At 36.0% G+C, this 23,131-nt stretch overlaps 3 protein-coding genes and 1 long non-coding RNA gene across 7 annotated transcripts; 1 reads left to right on the plus strand and 3 right to left on the minus strand.

Annotated features, from left to right (window-relative positions):
• The first annotated feature begins 439 nt into the window (after positions 1-439).
• On the plus strand, positions 440-1,817 carry LOC141717612 (F-box/kelch-repeat protein At3g06240-like). Its single transcript, XM_074519765.1, has 2 exons — positions 440-862; positions 995-1,817. The coding sequence occupies exons 1-2, from the start codon at positions 475-477 to the stop codon at positions 1,654-1,656; spliced, it is 1,050 nt and encodes a 349-aa protein (XP_074375866.1). The 5' UTR covers positions 440-474; the 3' UTR covers positions 1,657-1,817.
• Positions 1,818-1,890: 73 nt separating this feature from the next.
• On the minus strand, positions 1,891-4,347 carry LOC141717616 (glyceraldehyde-3-phosphate dehydrogenase, cytosolic-like). Its single transcript, XM_074519768.1, has 5 exons — positions 4,192-4,347; positions 3,954-4,096; positions 3,559-3,642; positions 3,218-3,307; positions 1,891-3,068 (listed from the first exon to the last, which is right to left on the minus strand). Exons 2-5 carry the CDS (start codon positions 4,049-4,051, stop codon positions 3,023-3,025), a joined length of 318 nt encoding a protein of 105 aa, XP_074375869.1. The 5' UTR covers positions 4,052-4,096; positions 4,192-4,347; the 3' UTR covers positions 1,891-3,022.
• A 4,756-nt stretch (positions 4,348-9,103) lies between these two features.
• On the minus strand, positions 9,104-11,019 carry LOC141716704 (uncharacterized). Its single transcript, XR_012573298.1, has 3 exons — positions 10,528-11,019; positions 9,447-9,882; positions 9,104-9,317 (listed from the first exon to the last, which is right to left on the minus strand). It is a non-coding gene; the product is annotated as an uncharacterized LOC141716704 (long non-coding RNA).
• A 4,935-nt stretch (positions 11,020-15,954) lies between these two features.
• LOC141717611 (glyceraldehyde-3-phosphate dehydrogenase, cytosolic-like) lies at positions 15,955-19,246 on the minus strand. 4 transcript variants are annotated; one of them, XR_012573702.1, is made up of 12 exons: positions 18,926-19,246; positions 18,814-18,837; positions 18,616-18,724; positions 18,164-18,279; positions 17,961-18,060; positions 17,721-17,867; positions 17,573-17,633; positions 17,384-17,481; positions 17,146-17,209; positions 16,751-16,834; positions 16,410-16,499; positions 15,955-16,248 (listed from the first exon to the last, which is right to left on the minus strand). XR_012573702.1 is itself a non-coding variant. In XM_074519762.1 (12 exons), the coding sequence occupies exons 1-12, from the start codon at positions 19,003-19,005 to the stop codon at positions 16,203-16,205; spliced, it is 1,098 nt and encodes a 365-aa protein (XP_074375863.1). In that variant the 5' UTR covers positions 19,006-19,233; the 3' UTR covers positions 15,955-16,202. The 4 variants fall into 4 exon arrangements, 3 of the variants coding, with proteins under 3 accessions (XP_074375863.1, XP_074375864.1, XP_074375865.1); XM_074519762.1 differs by having other exon boundaries at positions 17,146-17,288; positions 18,926-19,233; XM_074519763.1 differs by having other exon boundaries at positions 15,956-16,248; positions 17,146-17,288; positions 18,616-18,716; positions 18,926-19,224.
• Between the last annotated feature and the right edge of the window lie 3,885 nt (positions 19,247-23,131).

Below are 23,131 nucleotides of genomic sequence, written 5' to 3' on the forward strand. Positions count from 1 at the left end.
TATTCTCAATTTCCGTCCCGTCAAAAATATATAAATTTTATGAATTTAGTACTAAAATTAATAATATTTATAATAGTTATGAATTTAAATACACGAATTCAAGTATATTATGTACATTAAAGTTGTTAAAATAATATTTATTTATTTATTTAATATATAATAAAATAAAAAAATATATTAGCTCGCAACCCCAACCACCTCTTTCTGGCTCCCTGACTGCAGGTTCTAACTTCCTAATTTCATGCACAGATTAGCTTGGATAGATTGGAATTACAAAATTTTGAATTTGAATTTGGCCATATTTTGTGGTATCAGACTGACGAAACATACATTTTCAAAATTTGATACTATTATCTTGCAATTGCTGTTTTTTTTCTCATAGCAATTGCTAGCTATTTATGTGCAGTGCAGTTGTTCTTTAACCTTCATCGATCTTTTTAGGGTTCCTAAAGTTTTCTTATACCAAGAGCTGAAATGGCAAAAGTAGATTACATTAACCTTATGCCAGTAGAGCTTTTAACGTGCATTTTCATATGCATGCATGCCAAGTCTCTTGGTATTTGCAAGTGCGTTTCAAAGTCATGGAATTCTCTCATTTCCGATCCATATTTCATCAAATCTCATTTGAACAAAACCTCAATCACTAAACTCATACTCTTACCAGCTGAACCTGAAGACGGTCGAAATCCCGAATCAGAACGTTCTCTGTACTCTGTTCATTTCGACAATAACCATAGTAACGGAGTTGCATCAAGGTTGAAGTTCAATCTTTTCACGTACCGCGATAACAAGAACAAGAACATGTGGTCTAGAGTATGGGGTTCTTGTGATGGTTTGATATTAGTTGAAGATTACCGCAAATGTATGTTCTTGCTTAATCCTACAACTTTAGAGTTTAACATGTTGCCTCTTCTTCCTTGTCGATATCGATCCAATAAAAGTACTTGTAACCTATTTGGATTAGGGTATGATTCCAGTTGTGATGATTATGCAGTTGTTGCTATAGTTTATAAATACGAGGAAAAAGATGCATTTGTTTATATCTATACGCTTAAAACAAAGCAATGGAAGGGTGTTGAATCTGTCATGTCTGGTTTTTTGGATAATGAGCATGCTGCAGGAATTTTAGTTGGAGGGTCTATCTATTGGTTAGCTGCAAATCATAATCATTCTTCGTTGCTTATCGTAGAATTTAATATAGCTAGCAAGGAATTCTCCAGATTGGCAGTGCCTAATGGGATATTTGATTCAAGATGTAGATTTCGGAGACTGGGGATACATGAGGGGTGCCTTTGTCTGATAAACATGAATGTGTTTAATACTATAGCTGAGTTGTGGGTGATGCAGGGAGATGGCGCGATCAGATCTTGCATCAAACTGCTAATTGCTGTTGATGGTCATTCTTGTTTCGTGCCATCGATAGATAACTTAGTTGGGATGGGATTTTATAAACCCTTCTTGCTGGTTTCTGGTGCAAAAAGAAGGGGTTCTGGTGCAAAAGAGGGTCTGGTGTGCAGGTATATGAGAGTTATTGGATTGCCATACAAATTTGAGGTTGGGATAACTTTTGTTGAGAGCCTTGTCTCACCTAATAACTGGGGCGAGAACAGGAAGAACAGAAGGAGGTCAAAAACAACAACACAATGTCTCAGATGAAAATCTTTGGATGTTTTTATTTGTTTCATGATTTGCTCTATTGTTGAATCTTATTATGCTTTAGATGTTACTATCTATTTTGATTGCGTCCTCTTTAGATGCAGAATGCTTTGTTCTTTGTATTATAAAGACTTGTATTTTCATATTTTAGGATCTGGCTCAACTTATGTTTCATGCAAAGTCTAATTAGTCCTTAGAGTGATTAACACAGGAGAAAAGATATTGTTGGATAAATAAACAAGAAAATGTCATCAATGACTTATTTTTCTGTATTCTTCATTGATATTGAAGCATAGTTCATTTCAGATAGTACAAATACTCTGCTGATCAAGTGACTATCATTGTTAAAAGACCGAAATCAATGTTGCACAACTTCAGCATTGTTTTACTTATTAAGCTTGATATAGCACAACTCACCTGCCTAAGCATCACCAGCAAGCTTAACATTAATCAATTAACATTATCTAGACTTATCCTCAACAGTTTCCATTGTTACTGTCTTTCAGTGGGGAACTTGAGTGGGAAATATTAAACCTTGATGGACTTGTTAGTTGTTACCCCTTTGTTCGTTGTTCCTGGGAAGCTGCCGCCTGCCAGTGCCCTTCAACACTCGGAGTCATCTCTCCGTTGTGCAGACCCACAAACCGTGATCTGAGCTTCATATAAATTAGATTAAACAAAAAAAAAATATCAGCTCTAAAATGCTTATTACTTAGAAGCTCCAGCAATGGTTCTTGGGTAAAATAGTGATATTTTAAAATTCATTGAATTATCTGCCAACATGAGCAAAACACTTCTATGTTTCTAAGGAAGCCATATAACTTATCATCCTTCAAATTTGCAATTAAATGTTAATATCAGTTAAAGTATTGAGAATCCAACATGGTGCTCGCATGTACAATGGTATGCTGCTGCATCATAAGGGTTGATATGTTATACCAACGAAGATTTGGAATACGAGTGCGATATATTCATATGATGTCAAGAACAATCAGAGTCTGGTCCTTAAACACTTCGATCATGTGTAGATTGGAGATGCTATCTTAATCATGGAGTGATAATAACCCTATAACTGTGTCATAAATAATGAGTTGATTCAAGTTTGATAACATAACTGAAGACAACAGATAAAAACCAAAATCGAAAATCATAAGGACCATGGAGTTCAAGTCTTAAATTATTTCATCCGTCTGAAAAGCAACCAGGAAATACTCAAGTCTAATGAGATACCGAAAGAGAGTTTTTCACATTCTACCCTAAGCAGTCTTCAGATAAACACCTAACAAGATGAGAGAGACAAACCCTAAAAAAACTTCCCATAATTTATTTAGAATATCAAGCTGCTGCTAGCCGGAGTAGGCACAACTCACTTAACAGATGCCATGTGAACGATCAAGTCCACCACTCGGGTGCTGCAGTGGACACAGAAACAATTAGGCTAAGCCAAAAACTAGTACATGTAAACAATGTAAAACACCATTTGTGGCTCCATAATCTAGTACTGTGGCTTCCAAAGATGTTAAGCTCTGTCTGAACCATCATAAAAACTACGATTGTTTACCTGTACCCCCATTCATTGTCGTACCACGAAACAAGCTTCACAAAGTTGTCATTTAGAGCAATTCCAGCTTTGGCATCAAAGATGCTTGACCTGAAATTTCTAAATTGTTAGTTGCAAGGAAATAGGACATCTTTCTCAGCACCACTGAAGTGAAAACCAGAATATGCAACAGCATCAGCATTGACTCTTATTTGATCATTTATTAGTATTAAAAATATTAACTTGCAAGTAATCAACTACGATGGAACAGGCTTGCTGATATGCAGAAGCATTACTTTTTTATATGCAGAGTTACAGCGAAGAAAATAAAATTGGGAAAAATAAAACGATACGAAACACACCTGCTGTCACGAACAAAGTCTGTGGAAACCACATCATCTTCGGTGTAACCCAAGATTCCCTTGAGGTTTCCCTCAGACTCCTCCCTGACAAGTACGAAACAACATTTATAAGAAACAATATATTAAATTCCTAAAAAGCATAATAGTACATAAGCTACAGCAGATGCATGCAAGGTTCTTGATCTCGTAACAAGCATTGAAGACAACACAGATGTATGCTGCAACATTCTCTATGGGCGATGGACTTAACAAGAACGATAACCATTACTAATTGACAATGCACATATAAAATGCTGCGACTACCAACGTATTTTTTACATCCCATTGTATCATGTTTTCTATGGGAAATGGACTTAACAAGAATGATAAGCGTTTACTATATTGACAATGCTTACTTAATAGCGGCTTTAATTTTATCGTAAGTAGCCTTCTTTTCCAGCCTGACAGTAAGATCAACAACTGAAACATCCACAGTGGGAACTCTGAAGGACATTCCGGTCAACTTCCCATTCAATGGAGGAAGCACTTTTACAGTAGCCTAATAATAAAGCAGGACACCAAATGACCAGAAAATTGTATCAACAAATTCAAACAGCACAGTGAAGTGACATCACCATGTTTGATATCAAGTACCTTGGCAGCTCCAGTGCTGCTAGGAATTATGTTAAATGATGCAGCTCTTACACCTCTATAGTCCTTGGAAGATGGTCCATCAACAGTTTTCTGGGTGGCTGATATATAAATGGATCATTAACACCAACAAGCTCCACATCATCTCTGCAGAGAAACTCTAGCAACTAATCGACCGATTCTTCCGAAACCTAAACGACTAAATCAATCATTAACACATCAAAAACAATAAAACAACTAAAATAAACCAAAATATGTAAATTAGAGTCATATGTGAGTAGATCGGTACCATTGATTCCGATCTTGATTGGGACTACATAAACAAACCGAACAAAAACATATAAATCAGATCATAACAAGTAAATAAGTAATCGATAAATAAAAATTGAAAAAACAATATAAGCATACCCATGGTATTAGAGAGAGAGGGGGGGGGGGAGGGAGAGAGATTCACATTAACAACTCGCATCAGCTGAAACACCAAATTAACTCTGCAAGGGGAGCTCGGCATTTACTACCGGCCATAAGAAACACCAAATTAACTTTGCAAGGGGAGCTTGACAGGGACTGGGGCACGTTTTTTTAACTTTGCATATGAAAGCATGAATTCTAGCTGTTTTAGGAATAAGATTTATAAAAAAACCTAATTCACGTCTAATTCGGTTCCCCCGCTCCATCCCTATATATATATTCTAATCATGCATGCATAAGTACAAGGGGTGAGAAATTCTTTTCTTTTCTGGTATAATTTTTCTAGAAATTCTTTTTTCCAGTATCTATCAGGTTCGTAATCTTGAAGCAGCAAAGATGAAAAGGCTCCGGAGACACATCCCTGAAGAAATCATAACTCTAATACTCCAAAGACTTCCTGCAAAGTCTCTCCTCAGGTTCAGGTGTGTTCAAAAATCTTGGTATCATCTTATACAGAGTCCTTCCTTTATCAAGGCTCACGCGAATTCACAAAAAAAATATATTCTTTTTGGACCAAAAAGGTATGATTGCTATAAAGATTTGACTCGTATTAATCCTACCTCTTTATCATTGCGTTTTGATGAGGTGCAGTGTAAAGAATACTATAGAATACATCAACAGTGTGAAGAATACTATAAAATACATCAAGAGTATCACAGGTGCTTGTCATATCTACACTGGTATGCTGCATCGCATGGCTTGATATGTTATACTCACCAGGAACTGGAATACGAGAATAAAATATTCTTATGGAATCCGGCTATTAGAAAAATAAAACTTCTTCCCGATGCTCTCGAGCGTGTTGGTGGTACTAAATGGATTACACTAGCATTTGGATTCAGTCATAAAGCTAATGATTTCAAAGTTGTAAAGATAGTTTGAACGCCCATTCTTGGAAAAGAATTAGTGATGATAATGTTATCCGGACGGGTATGTTGTTAGAAGAAAATTGGGTGTTTCTGAATGGTACGGCATATTTTTGGGGTTCAAGATGGAATGATTATCGCTGTCAACCTATAATAGCGTGCTTTGACACAGATAAAGATATAATGAGTCAGATTTTAACACCAGAACCCGCCGAATATTGTTTCTTACGTCGTTCGATTCGAGTGCTTAATGATTCACTTGTTATTTTTACTGGGAAGTTATTTGATTATAGTTTTAACTAGTAGAAAAGTATACATAATTTAGAGTTGCATCTTACATTTTATGGTTGCTTAAAGAGATCAGGCAGGCAAGATTATGGGGCTGTTTAGGATACACTACATTCCTCTTAAATGATATAAAACAGTTTTCTATTATTTATGTTGTGGTTGGGTAATTAATCAAATGGTCTAATTTTTTTTCTTTTATCAGCATAAGCAGTGTGATTAAAAAAATTAATGAATATGCTATTTTCTCATCCCATCTCATGTTAAATTAGGTTAATATATTTTACTTGTATCTCTTAATTCCCATTCTTTAATTCTCATTCCCATGTATATCTATCTTTATTAGTATTAGTATTTTAACGTGTTTTTTTTTAAAAAAATTAGCTCATGATCTTGCAAAATTTTGTTTATTTAATAAAAAAATAATGATTTAAAATTGTTATATACAAAAGATAAAAATGTTCCTAAGTACCTACTTAGGAGTTTTACCCGAGTACATATTATATATTTTAATGAAAGATTTGTAATTTTTTTAATAAATTATGTAATTACAACAATACACTTGTGCTTTCATATTAAAAAATTTGCGATCGCCTAAGTTACGTGAGTACATACCTACCCTTAGACCTCAAACGTTCTGGGTCGTGTACAAACGTTCTGTGTACTTTCGTATTTTTTTGTGCCAAACCTTAAACTCAAACCCGACCCGGATTTGTATTCGTGTACCAATTTGGTGACACTAACCGGAAACTAATATTTTCTTGTTTACCCGCTTTAGTACACTAAAGTACACAGATTATATACAAAAATATTAAGTATTAAAAAATGCAATAGATAATTAAATGGTGAAGTGCTCACTCACGTAGTCAAAGAATAATAAAATATATTTTAATATTTACAATTATATATATATGTGTGTTAATTAGAATAGGTAAAATTCACATTTGGTATATATTATATATATGTATATTATATATTTTTAAAAATTGAATTATTTATTTATTGCGTGTACTTTCGTTCCGTGTCGTGTACCTATATCGGAAACCCAAACCCGACACTAATTATATTCGTGTTTTTTCGTGTTCGTGTACATTCGCGTTCGTGTACCAAATTTTCGAATTCAAACATTAATTATCCGTGTTATTTCGTATCGTGTTCGTGTGTCGTATACCAGTACCTACCCTATACAATATGACAAAAAAATGGTTATATATAAAATAATGTCTTTAAAAATTATTAATGACATTTATAATTTATATTTTAATTTTGTTTCAAAAAAAATTATAACTTATAAGTTATTATTTATTAAACACATTATCAACAAATTATCCAACACCTAAATAACTTATAAATTACTATGTTCACATCACTTATAGGACACTTTTCAACTTTAAGTAATAAGTTACATTTTTTAAGAAATCTCAAACGGGCTCAGTGTTAGCCGATGTAAGTGATTATTTAGTGAGACAAGGATTAAACTATATCTTTTATACCTATGTACGGCCTTTTATTGGCTCTTTTCGCCCTCGTCCCCTTTAAATATCAAGCCCTTTGTAAAAGGATGCATCTTGTCATTGTTTTGTAGTGATATTTGTCCATGGTGCGTCTATTGCGATGAGAAGAACCACATCCAGCTTATACAGGTAAAGTCATTTGCTGCGATGAGAAGAACTACATCCAAGGTAAAGTCATTTGCTACCTATAATGTGAGACGCATATATATATATATATATATATATATATATATGTATATGTGGTCTTACTCCATTGAGAACCTTTTTTTTGGTGAGATATGAGATCTAATCTTAACCATAAAAATTTAAATATATTTTTAATCTAGACCATTCATTTTAAATATTATCATCTTCTCCAACCATTATCTATTCCATCTTCTTCTTTCTACTTACCATCAATTACCAATTTCGGCCACCACCACCACCGGTGACCACCATTACCTCCGGCGATCACCAGAAAATCACCACCGGCAAACATAAATCACCACCGGCAAATATAAAATCACCACCGGAATACAAAAGATCACCACCAGCAAATGAAAAATCACCGATGGAAAAGAAAAATCACCACATACAGCCATGATTTTTGTCCATCAGATCCGGCCACCTGCTCTATTTATCAACTCCGAAGAACTTCATCAAAACAAAAATTCACCAACAAAAAATGAAAATCACCACATTCAACAATTGTTTCTGGCCACAACAACTGCTCACAACTTCCTTTATTAACATTGTCCACCAAAATCAAAACAAAAATCACCAAATTTAAATCTAAATCATAACAATAATCACTATTCACAACCACCACATCACCACCGTCTACATACCACAAACACCATTTACAAACCCACCAAATTCGAAAATAATCACCAATTACACAGCAAAATTACTGAAAATGAACTGAATAACATGCTACATGATTTGGAATCGAAACTATCCATCGGGGAAGGAACAAAATACAGCTCAATCGCCGAAAAAATAATGAGGCTCCAATCAGCGATCGCTTTAGACAGAGATAAATGATTCTGTCGGAAAAGCTGTGGCAGGGATAATGATGAATAAGAGACGGAGAGTTGGAGAGAGAGAGATTGTTGTATATAAAATAATGGCTTCAAAAATTATTAATGACATTTGTAATTTATATTTTAATTTTGTTTCAAAAAAAATTATAACTTATAAGTTATTATTTACCGAACACATTATCAACAAATTATCCAACACCTAAATAATTTATAAGTTACTATGTTTACCTCAAATTATAGGACACTTTTCAATTTAAGTAATAAGTTATATTTTTTAAGAAATCTGAAACAAATCTTGTATTAGCCGATGTAAGTGATCATTTAGTGAGACAAGGATAAAACTATATCTTTTATACCCATGTACGGCCTTTTATTGGCTCTTTTTGCCCTCGTCCCCTTTTAATAGGGGTGCCCGCGGGTTGGTTTGACCGGGTTACAAGAATTTTAATGACCCGACCCATTTAGATCGGTTTTATCAAAATTGAACCCATTATAAAAATAATAATCCTATAACCAAACCCTACCCTCTGTACCTCGGTTCGGTTCGGGTCGGGCCGGGTTGATCGGTTTAACAATAATTTTTTTTAAAAAATAATGTAATAACATGGCCTGATCAACAATAATAAAGTTACAAAATAGTACTTGCAAGTTGCAACTCAGAACTATGCTAAGTCCAACCGGTACTTAATCTACTTACCAGTACTTAATTAACTTAGTAGTTAAGTTGGTACATCCCATTTTTTTAAGTTCAGACAAATTATAAAATAGTTAAGTGTTAAGTTACACGTCAAAAGAGCATTTCATCCGATAAAACTAAGTCTTAATAACAAAATTAAAAGTTACATAATTCAGCATTTCGATAAAAGTTCAACTTCAGTTCAGTTCATATAACTGTTTGTTGAGTCACTCGTCACCGATGTTGATTATCTTGTCATTTGAAGTGGCGCTATCCCTGGACTTCTTTTCATTTTCTACAAAAAAAAATTGCATAAATAATATATGAGTACAACAGAATATAATAAAGGAAATATGATACTGCAGAGTGAAGACTAGTGCATAATACAGGACACATAATAGGTGGTGTATTGTGAATCGTGTACCTTCTTCAAGAAACTTATAAAATTCAGCTTCATCTAAATGAACTCGTGATTTGGCACCTCCGTAACCCTCCCTTAACCAGCTTTGACTGCATACTAATGCCTCCAATATTTTCGGACTTAAAGAACTCTGAAATGAGTCTAAAATACGACCACTAGTGCTAAATGCCAATTCAGAGGCAGCATTAGACACAGGAACTGCAAGGACATCTTTAGCCATCATTGACAGAAATTTATATTTACCTGAATTATCCTTCCACCAATCCAGGATATTAAAACAGGGGGTCATTAGACAGACCGGTTTTTCTGCCAAATATCTTTCAAGATCATTCTTCTTTTCATTGACAAATAAATGTTGTTACTGTAAATAATTTTCCAACATCTTTCTTTTTTGTGTTTCTTTTCCAGCAATCTGCACCGGTGAATCTATCCTGGTAAACTAGTGAACCAACAACCAAAATAAAATTAAAATTCTGTATAATCCTATCCAAAAAGTGCAATGTGAAAGACAACAAATAATTGATACATAAATCCTCAGGCGTACATAAACTGCTTCATGAAATTTTAGGGCATAAACAATTAAAAGGAATTTATTATTAGTGAAACCACGCATAATAAACAAAGTCTCCGCCGTAATAATGCAAACCAAGGTTAGTTAAAACATTAATAACATATACACGCCTGAGTCTTGCATGATTGCAAGGGTATCTGTCTTGTTCATGTGACAAGGTGAGAGAGTCTCTTTTTTTACTGGTATCATTTTACGTTTATCTGCTTTATTATTATGGCAACATCATCAACAAGTCTTGAAGAACTTTATGCAAGATTGGCACTGGAGGAGGAGGATGAAGGAGGAGTGGTTGTTCCAGAGAGGGAGGTCAGGAAAAATCAGAAAACATATGTATTAGTTGGGAGGTTTTTGACAGAGAAAAAAATTAATTTTACAGCTATGAAAAATGTGCTTGCCTCGCTATGGCGACCTAAAGAAGGAGTGGAAATACATTATTTGGGGGGGGTATAGATATTCTTTCGTATTTTATCATATCTTGAATTTGCAGAAAGTATTGGATGGAGGGCCATGTACCTTTGAGCAAAGCCTGCTGGTGTATCATAAACTGGAGGATAGTGAGGATCCGCATCTGGTTGAGTTAAACAAAAGTGATATCTGGATACAAGTTTATGACCTTCCGAACGGGCTTGTATCACAGAACATACTGGTGAACATTGGGAACAGTGTGGGGAGTTTTGTTAAATCTGATCCAACAAATGTGAGTGGTGCTTGGAGAATGTATGCCCGTATAGAGTAATAATCGATGTGAATAAGCCGATAAAAAGAATGATGAAAGTCAAAAGGGAAGGAGGGGACTGGACCTGGGTCAATTTCAAATACGAACGACTAAGCATGTTCTGTTTTGTTTATGGTTTATTAAGACATTTCGAGCGGGGCTGTAATCTGGTGTATGATAATCCAGATAAGGAGATAACGAAGGCATATGAAGTGTGGTTACGAGCACCAACTAGAAATTCAAATGCTCAGAACTTGGGTGCTAAATGGTTAAGGGATGGAAATGATGAAGGTAAGGCTTGGGCGGAGAAAGGCAGAGGAAATAATCAGGAAAACACCGTGGGCGGCAGAGGGACGGTGGCTGCGCGGTTTATGGAAATTGACGGAAAGGTAGCCGAAATTGGAGGAGAGGTTGGGGGGATAAGGATTGTGTCAAAATTTCAGGAGAGGGAAATGGGTGATAATTATTTTTCAAATCACAAGGTGGGATATGTGGGGGATGGAAGCTTTGAAAATAATACTACAATAGTTGATGCAAAAAAAAAGAGTGGAAAATGAATTAGTTACGGGAGAAAATGCAGAGAATAAAGGGGATGGGCTCAACCCAACAAATGGGCCAAAAAACGGGATAGAAGCGGGACCCGTGAACCAGGCCCACCTGACACAATGAGTTGCTTAGCTTGGAACTGTTGTGGGCTGTGCCAACCACACACAGTTCGATTTCTAAAAGAAATCACACAACAGTATAAGCCCAATTTTATTTTTCTTTCTGAAAGTTTAACTACGAAGAATAAGGTTGAGGCGGTTTTTTAGGAGCTTAACTATGCAGGATGTGTGGTGGTGGATGCGATAGGGCACAGTGGAGGATTAGTATTAATGTGGAAGAATGAAGATGCATGTGTAGTTAAAGAAAGTACAAGAAATTATATTGATTTCGAGGTAGAGAATGATCAAGTAGGTCGCTGGAGATATACCGGGTTTTATGGATTTCCAGAGAGGGGAAACGGTATGATTCATGGGATTTAATTCGAAGTTTAGCTCGTAAATCTAACTTGTCGTGGTGTATAGTTGAGGATTTTAATAACTTGCTTTTTGTGGACGGAAAAAAAAGGGGGCGCGATCATCCGAGGTGGTGTTTGAATGGCTTTAGTGAGGCGATTAAAGACAGTAATTTACGAGAGTTGGAGTTTGTTGGGGAAAGATTTATATGGGAGAAGTCACGAGGTGGTCAAAACTGGATACAAGAAAGATTAGATCGTGGATTGGCTACGCCGAGTTGGTGTGATATGTTTTCAGAAGCAGAAGTGAAAGTGATCGAGGTTGCAACCTCAGACCAGTTACCTCTTCTATTGCAACTTAACAAAAAAGTGTACATGGAAAATAGGAGGAGATTCAGATTCGAAAATGTATGGATTAAAGAGAAAGAATATTTTAACCTGGTTAAAAATAGTTGGGATTCTAATGTAATTAGGAACATCTTAGAAAAAATGAATTTGGTTTGTTTAAAACTCGATGAATGGGGGGGAGGACAACGTATAGAGTTTAAAAGAAAGTTAGTGGAGTATCGATCACAGTTAAGAAAGCTTCGAAGTCAGAGAGATGTAACTGGTATTCAAGCGTATAACAAGGTTCGGCGGGAATATTTGAATTTATTGGAGAAGAAAGAAGTGTACTGAAAATAGCGGGCAAAGATTTTTTTGTTGCAAAACGGGGATCGAAACACAAAGTTTTTTCATAGGTTTGTATCAGCTCGGAAAAGTAAAATGATTTTTAGCGTATAAAAAACCGGGCAAGTGAATGGCAGGAGATAGAGGAGGGAATACAAGGGGTAGTGACGAATTATTTTATGGAGCTGTTTAAATCGACGTGTAGTAATGGTAAGTTGGCAGACAGAGAAGTGGTAAACCAGGTAACAGATTAAGAGAATAGAGAGTTGACAAGGGAGATTACGGTGATGGAAGTTAAGAGTGCGATATTTTCCATGCATCCGGAGAAAGCTGCAGGTAGGGATGGATTAAATCCGGCCTTCTTTCAAACTTATCGGGGTATTTTAGGTCGAGATGTGGTGAAATTTTATAAGGAGTTTATGAATACGGGTGCACTACCGGAAGGAATTAACCAAACATTAGTTTTTTTAATCCCAAAAGTGAAGAAGCCGCAAGTTATGTCTGAGCTTCATCTTATCTCACTATGCAATGTTTTGATCCAGATTTTGTCAAAAGTACTAGCCAATCGTTTGAAGATATGTTTGGGAAATTTGATTTCGGAAAAGCAAAGCGCCTTTATTGAAGGACGACTACTAATTGATAATGCATTAATCGCTTTCGAGATTAATCATTATATGAAGAGGTTGTCTCAAGGAAGAAATGGTATAGCGGGGTTCAAAATTGATATTTCGAAAGCATATGACATGCTTGAATGGGACTTTATCCGTAATATAATGGCAAAGCTTGGTTTTTCAGAAATGTGGATCGAAAGAATTATGGGGCTAGTAACGTCTCTGACATATAGTTTCTGTCATAAAGGAAAAGTGTTTGGAGAGGTCAGACCGTATAGAGGGGTGAGACAAGGGGATCTGATATCCCCTTACTTATATATAATGTGTGTTGAAGGGCTTAGCGCCATTATTCATCGTAATGAAGATGTGGGATTAATTCATGGATGTACAATCACGAGGGGTGCACCTACGATATCTCATTTACTTTTTGTGGACGATTGTTATTTCTTCTTTCGTGCCACAAAAGCAGAAACTGGTGTAATGAAAAATATTTTGAGCAAATATGAAAGTATATCAGGGAAAATGATATATTACACGAAGTCTTCAGTGTCTTTCTCAAAAAATACAACGACAGCTGACAAAGAAGAGGTGTGTGCACAGCTGGGAGTGGTTGAGCAGCAGACCCCTCAAAGGTATTTAGGAATGCCAATGAGTGTTGGGAAAAAGAAAATAGAAACGTTCTCGTTTCTGTCAGAAAAAGTTGATCAAAAGTTGCAGGTATGGCAGAACCAAAAGATTTCGAAGACGGGGAAAGTAAGATTATTGAAATTAGCAGCTCAGGTGATTCCAAATTTTTGGATGAATATGATGCTAATTTCGGTGGAAGTTTGTGATAAAATTGAAAATCAGATGAACGCTTTTTAGTGGGGGAATGGCGAAGTAGGCAGAGGTATCAGGTGGCTAGCATGGGATAAATTATGTGATGTTAAAGAAGGTGGAGGTTTAGGGTTTAAAAGCTTAAGAGAATTTAATCTTGCATTACTAGCAAAACAGGTTTGGCGAGTAATTACTGAAGCAAACCCACTGGTGACGAAGTTGTTAACAGCTAGATATTTTCCTAAGTCATGTTTTCTGGAAGCAAAAATTGGTCAAAACCCGAGTTACGTTTGGAAGAGTTTGATGGCAACACAAGAAGTAATGAATAAGGGTTGTAGACGTCGTATCGGGGATGGTAAAATCACAAGAATTTGGCATGTTCCATGGTTGCCTTCCATGGAAAATGGTTATTTGACCACTGATATGCCGGAAGAGCTACAAGAAGCCACTGTCGACAGTTTGTTTGTATAAAATTAAAGAAGATGGGATGAGGATATTTTAAGGGATATATGCAACTCGAGGGATTATGAACTAATTAAGCAAGTTCGAATTCCACTAAGGAGCAAAACGAATTCTTGATATTGGTTGTTTGATGAAGAAGGTAAGTTTACGGTTAAGAGTTGTTATAGGAAGGTAAGGGGAGAGTTGGAATGTCCGGGAAAAAAATTTTGGAAGAAGCTCGGGGGATTGAATCTGCCGAGTAAAGTTATTAATTTTATATGGAGGTTATGTTGAGGGGTGGTACCTACTACTGAGGCGTTGAGGAAGAAGCATGTAGATGTGGATTCCAGGTGTGCATGGTGTCAATCTACGGTGGAGAGTGAGATTTATGTGATGTTTAGCTGTTGTTTTGCAAAAGAGGTGTGGAGTCGTATGGGACTGGTAGATATCATGCAACCGCTGGCAAATGAGACGACTTTGTCGTTGCTGCAGCGAGTGTTTCAGCAATATAACAGGGAGAGATGTAGTATGATAGGGATGGTGTGTTGGTCCTTATGGAAATGACGAAATAACTGGGTATGAAATCAAGTCGATGGCTCCAGCTTTGGGGTACAGTCCAGATCAAATAGTATGTTTGCAGAGTGGATGCGTGCTACAAAGGAGATGGAAAAGCAGAGATCACAGCAAGCTCTAGGAAGAAGAAAATGGTCGAAACCTCCTGATGGGTGGTTTAAAATCAACACATATGCTGTGTGTCAGGTAAGAACAGGGAAGATGGGTATTAAATGTGTTATGCGAGATAGCAATGGGCAGTTTATTCGAGGCCGTGGCATGGTGAGCCCAGGAAGCTTGCAGCCGAGAAAAGTAGAAGCAATAGGTCTTCGTGAGGCGCTCTCCTGGACGAAAGAGAGGAGGAATTATAGATGTATCTTCGAATGTGATGCTCAAACAGTGGTGGATGCAATTGACGGGGAGGAAAGATATTCATACTTTGATACGATCATCGACGATTGTAAAGAAATTCTTAAACACTTTAATGAGGTGTTAGTGATTCATTGTCCGAGGTGTGTGAATACAGTAGCTCACTTGCTTGCGCAAGCTACGTGTTCTATGTCAGACTCTCAGGAGTGGTTATCTACTGCTCCAAATTTTATTAGTTGTATTATTGCCGAAGAGGCTATTTGATTTTAATGCAAGTACGCTCATTTCGAAAAAAAAACATTAATAATTACCATAAAATGACCACCTAATCATACTAAAACTTCCACTTAAATATTGGTGAAATGTATTTGCCAACTAAAAAATAAAAATAAAAAGTGAAACAAATAAATAAAAAAATAATCATCATCAAGGAGGCACGGAGAAATGGAAGCTTGCTAAACCAGGTAGCTAGCTTCATGGACAAGTCCAGGGCCGTATGCTTTTTTATCTTCTGTGATCTAAATTAGCTACATAAAAGATCAAGATGCTTACAATAGCAAAAGTTAGAAGAGGAACAAGCACAGTAATCAGTTTAAATTATCTTAAACATTTAAATTGCTTAATGTCTATTGAGGGCCATGTCTCCACAGACTTTTTTGCTTCATTTTTTCACACTCAACTAGAGTTTTAATGATACATGTGTAGAGTATATATTCAATACTTGTTCAGCTAACTAGCATATCAGGAAAAAATCACACCAAGAGATTTATTTGCGTGCCAATAACTCACATCACCAAATGATAGCCAAACTTTAATATCGTGTCAGATGCATTATATCGTGTATTACAGTGGAGAGAAATTATCTTAACAGAAGATTTATGAACGTCGAGAAAATGTGTTTAAGGATACAGTTTGAAAGTAGATTTTCCCGTAAACTATCCTGCGAAAATATCTTCAGCTCAACACCTCGAAAGATGACAACCACTCGCATGCTGCTGGTAGCCGGAGTAGGCACAACTCACTTGACAGATGCCATGTGAACGATCAAGTCAACCACTCGGGTGCTGCAGTGGACACAGAAACAATTAGCTAACCCAAAATACTCAGTGAAAAACTAGTACATGCAAACAATGTAAAACACCTTTTGTGGCTCCATAATCTAGTAATGTGGCTTACAAAGATGTTAAGCTCTGTCTGAACCATCATAAAAACTACGATTGTTTACCTGTATCCCCATTCATTGTCGTACCACGAAACAAGCTTCACAAAGTTGTCATTTAGAGCAATTCCAGCTTTGGCATCAAAGATGCTTGACCTGAAATTTCTAAATTGTTAGTTGCAAGGAAATAGGATATCTTTCTCAGCACTACTAAAGTGAAAACCAGAATATGCAACAGCATCATCATAGACTTTTATTTGATCATTTATTAGTATTAAAAATATTAACTTGCAAGTAATCAACTGCCATGGAACAGGCTTGCTGATATGCAGAAGCACTACTTTTTTATATGCCGAGTCACAGCGAAGACAATAAAATTGGGAAAAACAAAACGATACGAAACACACCTGCTGTCACGAACAAAGTCTGTGGAAACCACATCATCTTCGGTGTAACCCAAGATTCCCTTGAGCTTTCCCTCAGACTCCTCCCTGACAAGTACGAAACAACATTTATAAGAAACAATATATTAAATTCCTAAAAAGCATAATAGTACACAAGCAACAGCAGATGCATGCAAGGTTCTTGATCTCGTAACATGCATTGAAGACAACACAGATGTATGCTGCAACATTCTCTATGGGCGATGGACTTAACAAGAACGATAACCATTACTAATTGACAATGCGCTTATAAAATTCTGCGACGACCAACGTTTTTTTTACATCGCACGGCCTCATGTTTTCTATGGGAAATGGACTTAACAAGAATGATAAACGTTTACTATATTGACAATGCTTACTTAATAGCGGCTTTAATATTATCGTAAGTAGCCTTCTTTTCCAGCCTGACAGTAAGATCAACAACTGAAACATCCACAGTGGGAACTCTGAAGGACATTCCGGTCAACTTCCCATTCAATTGAGGAAGCACTTTAATAGTAGCCTAATAACAAAGCAGGACACCAAATGACCAGAAAATTGTATCAACAAATTCAAACAGCACAGTGAAATGACATCACCATGTTTGATATCAAGTACCTTGGCAGCTCCAGTGCTGCTAGGAATTATGTTAAATGATGCAGCTCTTCCACCTCTATAGTCCTTGGAAGATGGTCCATCAACAGTTTTCTGGGTGGCTGATACTTAAAAAATTTCATTTAAACAACCTCATTGTAATACGAAACATATATGCATCTCCAAGCTAAGGTAAAATATGACCCTCCTCACCCGTAATTGAATGAACAGTTGTCATAAGCCCCTCAACAATGCCAAATCTATCATTGATCACCTGCATATTTGGACGCGAAACTAAATTGGATGTCTAAGCTTTCCTGAGCAACGGATAACAACTCACGCATCAGAAACAGCTAATTACCTTTGCAAGGGGAGCAAGGCCGTTGGTAGTGCAACCAGCATTAGAAACAATGTGAAGGTCTGATGTGTATTCCTTCTCGTTGACACCCACAACGAACATGGGAGCATCCTTGCTAGGAGCAGAAATGATAACCTTCTTTGCACCTCCCTGCAGAATAAAGACAGACATCCAAGAAGTGAGATAAGATCAATTTAAGGAAACAGTAAGATAAAATTTAAGCAATTTCAACATATTACAAACCTTCAAATGTGCAGCAGCCTTGTCCTTGTCGGTAAACACACCAGTGGACTCCACAATATACTCTGCACCAGTGTCAGCCCAAGGGATCTCCTCTGGGTTTCTGCAATTTCATCTACTGACAATTAGTAAGTCGATTTGCAAGCGACCAATTTATATCAAATCATTCAATCAACACAGTGCAACGACAGTTATGCTGACCACACCTGCAGCCGAAAACAGCAATAGGCTTCTCACCAAAAAGAAGGGTCTTCTCATCCTTCACTTTTAGTTCTTGATGCTTCCACGCACCGTGAACACTGTCATACTTGAACATATATGCCTAGAACAAACAACAACCAACAACTAGTTCACACTTTTCGGCTCAACTAAACCAAGCAAATCAATCAGTCGTATGACATCATACTTGAAAGTATATCTAAATCAAACAACAAATACCGATTAGTTCAGACCAACTAAATAAATCTATGACATGCTTATTATCAAACATAACAATCACTAGTAATAAATTAAAAAGAATACATACTCTAACTAACATGTAATACAACATAAAATGGAACATAACAAAAGCTAAAAACACCAATCTACATAAACTAACTCAATCAAAACCAATTAAGCATAAACAAACACAATAATTAACAAGAATTATGATAACTACCATGTAATCAGTTGAGATAAATGGATCATTAACACCAACAAGCTCCACATCATCTCTTTGCAAAGCAACTCTAGCAACTAATCGACCGATTCTTCCGAAACCTAAACAACTGAATCAGTTATTAACACATCAAAAACAATAAAACAACTAAAATAACCAAAATACATAAATAATAATCATAAGTGATTATATCCGTACCATTGATTCCAACCTTGATTGGTGCTGCATAAGCAAACCAAACAAAAACATATAAATTAGATCATAACAAGAACATAAGTAATCGATAAATAAAATAATAACATAAGCATACCCATGGTATTTGAGAGAGAGAGAGAGAGAGAGAGAGAGTGGTATGTGAATGAGAAAGAGTTTCACATGAACAACTCGCATCAGCTGAAACACCTAATTAACTTTGCAAGGGGAGCAAGGCATTTAGTAGTGCAACTACCATAAGAAACAATGTGAACGTCTGGTTTGATGTGAACGTCTGGTTTGTATCCCTTTTCGGTTGAACAAGGAGCGTACTATGGCAAGAAATGATGACCTTCTTTGCACCTCCTCACATTAGAAAAGATATAACTCATCGTATTAGAAAAGATATACATCTAAAACAAATTTTCTACACCTGATCATATAACTCATCGTATTAGAAAAGAAATACATCTAAAACAACCCATCATATCCATAATTAAAAAAAAATATAACATATAACAAATCAAATGTGCATCAGCTGTCCTTGTCGGTAAACTAACCGGTGGACTCGAAACATATACTCTGAAATTATCCATTTGAAAACAACCAATCATCCCTTCAAATAATTCAGTAAGACAATACAGTGACATAAAGATGACCATAGCTGCAATAGGTGAGACACCAAAAAGAAGGGTCTCCTCCTCCTTGCCTTTTATAGTTCATGATGCTTCCACCGTGAACACTGTCATACTTAAACATAAACGTCTAAAACAAACAAAAAACATGAATTAGCCCTTACTTTTAAGCACAAGTAGATCAAGCAAATGAATCAGTAGTATAAAACCAACTAACTAAACTATCAGCTTCAAAATGCTTATTATTTGGTGGTCTTTCGAAAGTTCTTGGATATTAGAATTAGTAATAATTTCGTAGTCCATTAAATCATCAGCCAACATGTGTGAAACACTTCCGTGTCCAACACTTAATTCGAATGAACACCCCCTCATCTCCTATCAAAGATAAAATGTTTTCAGGGAAGCCATATAAGTTATCATCATTCACATTTGCACCTAAATAATTAGCATCAGTTAGATTCTGAGATGAAGTTTGATATACATTTCCATTTCTAGGATCATCGACAATGGCGGTGGTACCAAAATCCCCTGCGTCTTGAGGAAAAACTCAATCCTGAAGTCTAAACTGGTCTGAGATAAAATCATTAAGCATACAATTCGATCCCCAGGCCCATTACTATCAAGATTCAAGACTAACAAGTACAATCACCTGCAACTCTGCAAGACATATTTAGTTCAAGTAAAATCCCTAATATTAAACGTCTTTTCTTGGCTCTAAAAGAGCTGTAAATTGCTGATCAAGGAACTTGGATTTTACGCCCTTGTCGTCTGGGAAGTGCCTGACTACATATAACAAACAAAGAGTGTGTTATTATCATTTTCACCGCATAGAACAATCAAAAAGTTTTCATTTTCATCCCTAATATTTAACGTCTTTTCATGGCCATGAAATAACCGTAAATGGCTAAATGCTACATAGTTACCGAAAATAAAAACGACATTGCATCGTTCAAAAATTAAACAACCTACCCACACTGTGAGTTGATCGAATTTGATAAATCAACACTCGACGAAACTACACTGATAGAAGACAAACCTTCAGGTGCAATCCGAAGTAGACACCACTTAGCGGGCGTTTGGTTCATGGTTAATAAGTCCGGTTAACCGGAAACGGAATCTCAATCTCATCTACTAGTGTTTGGATTAACAATTTAGTGATTGAGAATGGGAACTTCATTTCGGTTAATGGATAAATCATTCCCTACTTATCCCTTGGAATATCGTGTCATTCCATTTCTCATTAACCCTATTACCATACCTCTCATTCTCATTCTCGTATCCGCCAACCAACGATCCAACCGCCTCCTTACTGAACAGATGTCATGTGAACGATCAAGTCAACACGCGGGTGCTGCAGTGAATACAAAAGGACAATCAGATCAACCAAGACTTGCAAATGTGAAAAACTAGTACTGTACATGTCAACAATCTATAAAACTGTTGGTCTCCATGATCCCCGCTAGTCTGGTGCTCCATATTCTACTAGTGTGTTAGCTTACATAGACGCCTCAATAGTGTAAATGTTCTAGGTCCTTGTTTCGTCACTCGTATTGAAATTTATTAAAAACTGATCATTCAGATGATGACGATTTATTTCTTAAAATTTAGGCTCAATTCTCACCAATAGTAAGATTTATCAAAAAACATGCTTATTATTCATCAAATCGCAATTTGTTGAGAAAAAACATACGTAAGAGTGAGCAACTCCAATAAGAGTGTCAGTATATATGTGACATGAAACTCTTGGGTGCCTAACTGAGCTACAAGGTTGTCCAAGGAGTGTTAAGAGAAATTGTCAATTTTTGTCACCGTCTTGGTACCTTCTTTAAATGCAATAACCCTGATACTTGTATTAAAAGTATAAATTGTTTATACCGATTATACTAAAAAATATTTGACGAGGTGGACATATTTGGCACTCCTAGATAGAATTGGCAATTCGTTCGTTTCGTGTACTTTCGTGTCGTGTACTTTCGTGTTTCGTGTCATGAATGTCTAATCCAAACCCGAACCGTTAAGAATTCCTTTCGTGTTCGTGTACCTTCATTTCGTGTACGTTTCTTGTACGTTTCGTGTCGTATTTCGTGTAATTTAAAATTAATAATAAAAATAAAGATAAATAAAATATATATTTAAATATTAAGTTTTTATTAGTCGAGTCTTAAGTCAATAATTCATAAAGACTCAAGTGCAGTCAAGTCTTATAAAATTTAAATTTGAATCTATTTTGTATCTATATTCTGTAAATATTATATGTAAAATATTATTGTAAGATATATATATTCATATAATTTTGATAAATTTATTTAAATATTTATTTATTTCGTGTACTTTCGTTTCGTGTCTTGTACCCAAGTGTAAATCCAAAACCGACACTAAATTCATCCGTGTATTTTCGTGTTCGTGTACTTTCGTGTTCGTGTACCAAAAATGTCAAACTAAACCCGTTATTTTCGTGTCGTTTTCGTGTCTGTTAGATATATTTATGATGTCATGGCTAACATGATTTGTGTTTAAGTTTTCAGATCTTACTTAACTGGACAAATCAGTACTTAACTGGAAATCAGTACTTATACTGAAGTCAGGACTTAAGATATCAGAACTTAAGTTATCAGAAGATATTTATCAGGAGATAATATCAGGACTTAAGGAGACTTTCAGATAAGGCAGACGGCTGATTGAAAGGAAAGAAGATCGAGACTAAGACAGAAAGAAATATGCATGAAGAAAGAATTCTATGAAGAATAGAATACTTGGAAGAAAAGATAACTAGTTGATATATTTTAGGAAGCAAAATTATATTCCATATCAATTAGAACATTATCTTGTAACTGTGTAGTATATAAACACAGGCATAGGGTTTACACTATAAGTGTTATCTTAATCGAAGTTATTATTCAATATAACCCTAGCAGCTCTCGTGATAATTTGTTCATCACTGAGAGAGGACAGTTCCATATTGTAACAGAGTTTATTGTGTTGAATAAAATCTGTTTTCTGTTACTTGAGTTCTTATATTCGATTTGATTGTAGTAAACACTGTATTCAACCCCCTTCTACAGTGTGTGTGACCTAACAAGTGGTATCAGAGCTATCTGTTAACACACAAACAGTTTAAGATCCATAAACAATTATGTCTGAAGAAGAAACTCCAACCAAGCCCACCAAAACTGAAGAACCTCCAAAAACCATAACCCATAGTCGATATGAGACTATAAGAGTTCCTATGTTGAAACCTTCTGAGTATTCCATATGGAAAGTGAAGATGGTTATGTTTCTGGAAGCTACAGATCCAGAATATCTCGAAAAGATTAATGAAGGACCACATATGCCAACCAAACTCTATGTGGAAGTTGCAGGTCAGCCAGCAAAGTCTGTACCAAAGGAGAAAAGTGATTACACTGCTGAAGATATCTCATCAATTGCGAAGGATGCAAAGGTAAAACACTTGCTGTATAGTGCCATTGATAATGTCATGTCAAACAGGGTAATTTAATGCAAGACTGCAAAAGAGATATGGGATGCTTTGGAAACAAGGTGTCAGGGAACTAATTCAATCAAGAAGAACATGAATACGATACTCACTCAAGAGTATGAGCACTTTGACTCAAAGCCTGATGAGTCATTAACTGATTTATATGACAGTTTTTTCAAACTCTTGAATGATTTGTCACTAGTTGATAAAAAGT

This window comes from Apium graveolens, chromosome 4, assembly GCF_009905375.1.
Source record: "Apium graveolens cultivar Ventura chromosome 4, ASM990537v1, whole genome shotgun sequence".
In the NCBI taxonomy this organism is placed as follows: domain Eukaryota; kingdom Viridiplantae; phylum Streptophyta; class Magnoliopsida; order Apiales; family Apiaceae; genus Apium; species Apium graveolens.